The 5,689-nt window shown below is 38.9% G+C and overlaps 1 protein-coding gene across 1 annotated transcript; it reads left to right on the top strand.

The window, feature by feature from the left end:
• The first annotated feature begins 480 nt into the window (after nt 1-480).
• Nucleotides 481-804, top strand: LOC113469956. Its single transcript, XM_026828034.1, has one exon. The coding sequence runs from the start codon at nt 481-483 to the stop codon at nt 802-804; it is 324 nt and encodes a 107-aa protein (XP_026683835.1).
• The last annotated feature ends 4,885 nt before the right edge of the window (nt 805-5,689 follow it).

The raw sequence follows: 5,689 nt of genomic DNA, 5'->3' as shown, positions 1-5,689 counted from the left end.
AAAAACAGCTAACGTGACTTCTATGCAGAATCATTCTGGTGTGTATTTAACCATAAACTAGTGATTTTTAATGGACTCTTGATCGTGTGTGTGTCTTTATCATTTTTCGTTGAACCTATGAACCTAAGGATCATGTCAAATTTATTTTGTGAAGAGGGAGTTAGAGTATAAAGCGAGAAGTAGTTGGCCAATTTTTTATCGAATGAATAGTCAGTAGAGTGCTCGTCGTTTTTAAGGCGAGGTAGGTTCGTAAGCGGCAATATTTCCGCAGTAAAAATGATAAGGAGTGCTCTCAGTCCTTTTTTATATGTCTTTGTGTGTGCTATTCAGGTAATTTTAGTGATCAAATACCAATTTATTTGGGTCTACAAAGCGTTCTGTGAATCGACAAAAAATTACACAGGTGATGTGTTGATCAGAGCTGTAACAGAGTAGATTTCAAAAAGTACCTCGGTTCAAGAGAAAACTCAATCCTCTATCATGCATTTGACCCAGATCTTGCTGAGAGGAGCTCGTAAATATCCTAAAGGAAATATATTCCGTGGAAAGTATCGTATTGTTGAACCAGTGACTCATCTGCGGAAAGCCATCAAGATCGAAGAGTTTAAAATTGAAGAACGGAACATGTTCTTGCTGAGGCATCCGTATTTGACCGAGGAAGAAGAGCTAGTCCATTTGAAGGATCTCGAAAGAAATGAAAATTTCAGGAGGGAACGGAGAGCACTGAAGTTGCAGAAGTTCATAAAGCACACCAAACTCACCGACCATCTGTCTGATCTCCGCTACCAGGATAAATGGGAATAATAAGGGTCATAGAGCAGTCAGTTGTTTAGCAAAAGCCTTGTACTCACCAGAAACATTTGGGTACTTGTTTAGAAGTCATGTGAATGGATAATAATTAATATAAAAAGGAGTTGTCACAAATGAGCAGGGACTAGAGTTATTATGGGGTTAGGTTAAACACAAAAATTAGCATCCGTTTTCATTGTCATGGCTTCTGAATATTTTTTTACCTACATTTGTTTCTCAACCATTGTGCAACTGTCAGGAAAAAAATGTTTTCAAGGTAGAGCTATACTTTTGATATAACACTTGGGAGTGGGCTTTTTGAGGGAAGTCTCTGGTGCAAGTGACTCTTCTGTAACTTTCTGTTTGTTAACCCAGAAGAGACAAACTTTCTTTTCTTCCATTGGATCTTGTTGAAATTTAACTGCTTCTATCTCCGGATCGGTACTGAGTAAATATGTCAAATAATAGTGAACATAGTAGGAAATTTTGTTTTCTAACTATTAGACAAATTCCCGATGCACTCTGACATGGAGCAACTGAGATATTGGCGAAAAAGAGAAGGGTTTGGTCAAGTTTGATGTGACTTTATTGTAGTCTCCGGCTCTCATGGGTTAACATTTTCAGCAAAAGGCTCCTGTACAAGCCAACTTGTGCAACATTATTGCCTGTGTATTTGACACTTTTGTAATATTTTCAATCTTGTGTATAATAGGTAGGGTAATGGCTGCATAAGGCCAGTAGACAGCTCAGCTACTGACCTCATTTAAACACCACTTGCATGAAATGTTTGAGAATGAAATCTTGTTGATGTCTGACATTCAACTTGTTTCAATTTTTGATGTCAAAAGCTCTTCGCTGTTTATTCAGGTCATTACTCTAGCCCAGATTTTCTCACTTGAGAATACAAAATGTAGTCCTATTTAAGGTCTTATTTAAGCAGTATAAAATAAGCATTATTATCAATAAAGTGCTGTTTTCCTGCATACAAATTGCCAACTTTTGGGTTGAAAAAAACTTCTCTCATTACTTACTTATTTGTTTTTTTTTTTTTTATGGAGTCTTATCATACCGAAATTAAAGAGAGAAGGTCAGGATAGGAGAAAGTTAGACAGGATAGTTTATGGCAAGAACGAACCCTATCTATTTAGGATGAAATCCGCCCCGGGCGGGAATCGAACTCCCAACCTAGCACTTACAAAGCTGCCACTTTACCTTCCAAACCATCTAGGCTGGCCTAAGTTTTCTTTTAACAGTTTACCATAAAGTCACCTGAATTTACCTACACCTAGTCTGAATCAAAAATGCGGAAGACCTAAAGGATTGAACTTTGGAAACTGAGAAGTGAATACTTGGGTACCTATTTTGATTAAAATTACTGAATACTTCGATTAAAATATTATTTTATCTTGGAAGTAGAGCCGTTTAAAACCTAACAGGCGTGTAGGTAATGTAGGCATAGACCTAATTAGGTAATGTCCAGGTTTATACATGACTTGATAGTATTGATGAGTTTGGAAACTGTTCCGCACAAAGAAAATTATGATAATAATAATAATGGACTCTTGAGTGGAAGGCAACCACTAGGCGAGGTTAACGCCTTAGGCGTTCTCTACCACCTAACCCCGAGAGCTCCATTATTATAGTCAAATTCTCAAATAAATGAGGATAAAATTCCATACCTCGGCTGGGATCGAACCCACGCCCACCTGTTTACCAGGCGAGCGTCTTGGCCACTACGCCACCGAGGCAGGAAAAAACAGTTGGGGTCTATATATTTCATTGTTTTAATTTTTTCTACAGGGTGCAGCAGTAGAGATTGAAGCCATCGCTGGATTACATTGATAAAACAAGGGACAAGCCTGGACACAATTTTGACCGAACATAACATCCAGAATAATTCGATTTCCTATAAATACTCGTAGGTGTATCTGCCTCTAAAGTCCAGAGAAGTGTGAGGAGTGAGTGAGTTCTAGGTTCAAAGTGGGTTATACATAGTTACAGGTTCCGAGTGAGTCAGTTATAGTCCCCCCCCTGGGCGGAGTCTCTTTTCCCCATCTTTAACACTTTGTCTGTCGAAGCACATTCTTAGGTGTTTACCCACAGGCCCCCAAAAATGAAAATCTGGGCTAAAAAAATGGGCACTTTTAATATTTTGAGAATTTTGGACCCAGAATTAAAAGTTCAACTTGTAATTTGTTTGGAGGGCCTTTTTTCTACATGAACTATAGGTACTTCTCACACTATCTACAATTTACTGAAAGGTTTGCTCTTGGAGGAGGTGTGCGGTAGAGTGCGCGAATTTGAACAGGAGGAGTGTGAAATGCGAGGTCGGAGTTCTGAAATAGAATACAATAGTTGTCAGGGACGCTTTGGTTGCTAGGGAGCGTTACCATGCCAACGCGTTGGTTGCTAGGGAGTTTGCTCTTGGAGGAGGTGTGCGGTAGAGTGCGCGAATTTGAACAGGAGGAGTGTGAAATGCGAGGTCGGAGTTCTGAAATAGAATAGAATAGAATAGTTGTCAGGGACGCTTTGGTTGCTAGGGAGTTTGCTCTTGGAGGAGGTGTGCGGTAGAGTGCGTGAATTTGAACAGGAGGAGTGTGAAATGCGAGGTCGGAGTTCTGAAATAGAACAGAATAGTTGTCAGGGACGTTTTGGTTGCTAGGGACGCTTTGGTTGCTAGGGAGCGTTACCATAGCAACGCGTGGGTTGCTAGGGACGCTTCGGTTGCTAGGGAGTTTGCTCTTGGAGGTGTGCGGCAGAGTGCGTGAATTTGAACAGGAGGAGTGTGAAACGCAAATCCCGGACAGGGCGGAAATTTTCTAGTTAAAATTTTTCTCTGTTCTTGGATAGGAAATGTACCAGGTTTTTTTTTCAGAGGGATTTTTTCGAGGATTGATAGAGAGAACTGTAACTGCTAAGGTCTTTTCGTCCTGAAAGGGAAAAGAGAAGGAAGACGGGACAGGACGGAAGAAAGCCAGCCGTTTCGCGAATAAAATTTATCTGTTTAGGAAAAAGTTCGCCCCGGGCGGGAACCCGCGACCTAGCGCTTACAAGGCAGACGCGTTACCCTTCAAGCCAGCTAGGCTCAAAAAAATATGCTTATGATTCTAGCTTAGGATTCCAAGCTGGCTATTGCTATAATTTTTTTTTTTTTTTTTTTTTTTTGCAAATATTAATCGAAATTGTCTTGATAAGAATAATTTATTTATTTTTATCTCATTTTAATTTTTTAAATATTCTTACGATTATTAAAAACAATTTTATGTTATACCTATACCTACCTAAATACCTACTTGCTTACCTATAGCTTACAGTCTTGAGAAAAGAAACCTAGTTTGAAAAAAGCTCCCATAAAAAAGTTCCTGAACTTTAGTAACTGAATTCCCGAGCATTAGATAGTACCTAGTAATATTCCTGAACTCTTATTCGAATGAAAATGAAACTCGTACGTTGGATATTCATTACAAGTGCTGTTCTCATAATACATAGCAAGGCCGGAGTACAATTCCCAGCACTTGGTAAGGGTGATAGCTACATAGTGCAGAATAATGAGTGTAATGGTACCAATGGATTTCCTGTGTTCTCATTCCTCAAGTATCTACTCTCCTTTATGCAACCCAATGAAGGACCCAACGGTAAGTACCTAAGTACCCAACACATGTTAGATATTAGGTATACCTACCTACCCAGTATCCAGTAACATATTTCTTTTCTAGGTACTTCCTTTTTTCACAAAAATTTTCGATGGTTAATACAGTCGACTCTCGGTAATTCAAACCTTCGATAATTCGAAACTCTCGATAAATCGAAGCAACTGTCTGGTCCCTTGAAAAACTCTCGATATTTCGAAAAAAATCAATGCATTTTGGTACGCTCGATAAATCGAAGTAAAAAGAATTGGACCAAGAAAAAAAACACTCTATAATTCGAAGTTTGTCTACCAAAAACACTCGATAATTCGAAATTTCCAGTTTAAACTTGTTAATCTCTGCGCTCTCCCTCCTCTTATGTTTTTCTCTTGATACATTATAGAAATCCTTTCATATTTTAGAAATTGTGGCCTATGGTCCAAGTTATTGGTTATTGCTACAAAGCAAACCAAAATAACAGATTTCTTAAAAAAAAATAATAATAATAATAAAAATAAATAAAATAAAATAAAATAAATTAAATAAAAAATAAAAGGAAGTAATAAAATAAAAAGATAGGAGTATTGAAAATATCTAGTAACTTAGTAAATAAGAAAGTTTAAAACGTATGGTTTTTACTCATTTCTTAAAAGTTAGAGTTCCACTAGCCTAGCTAGCTTGGAGGGTAGCGCGTCTGTCTTGTAAGCGCTAGGTCGCGGGTTCGATTCTCGCCCGGGGCGGATTGTATCCTGAACAGACAAGGTTCGTTTTCGGACCGGCCGGCTTTGTCCTATCCTGTCCTCCGTCTCTCTCCGCTTTCGCGGGACGATAAGACCTCCGCAGTTACAGTTCCCTCTGTCTATCCCCTTGAACAAATACTATCCCTTAAACAAGTGTCCCTCCATCCTTTCCCTCTTGTCTCTTTGATTTCGGGACGATGAGACCCATGCAGTTACAGTTCCCTCTAGTCTGCATTACAATACATTTTAAATGGGGGTCTTTTCTGACGAAATTCCTGTGTGTAAGACCTCCGCAGTTACAGTTCCCTCTGTCTATCCCCTTGAACAAATACTATCCCTTAAACAAGTGTCCCTCCATCCTTTCCCTCTTTGATTTCGGGACGATGAGACCTGTGCAGTTACAGTTCCCTCTACTCTGCATTACAATACATTGAAATGGGTATTTTTTTCTGACGAAATTCCTGTGTGCGGAGTCCAGTATGTAGGACTATTGAAAAAAAAAAAAAAGAATTCGACCCTCGTTACAAAAAA

This window comes from Diaphorina citri, unplaced genomic scaffold (genome assembly GCF_000475195.1).
Source record: "Diaphorina citri unplaced genomic scaffold, Diaci psyllid genome assembly version 1.1 scaffold1314, whole genome shotgun sequence".
Classification (NCBI taxonomy): Eukaryota; Metazoa; Arthropoda; class Insecta; order Hemiptera; family Psyllidae; genus Diaphorina; species Diaphorina citri.
This window is presented reverse-complemented; position numbering and strand designations above follow the sequence as displayed.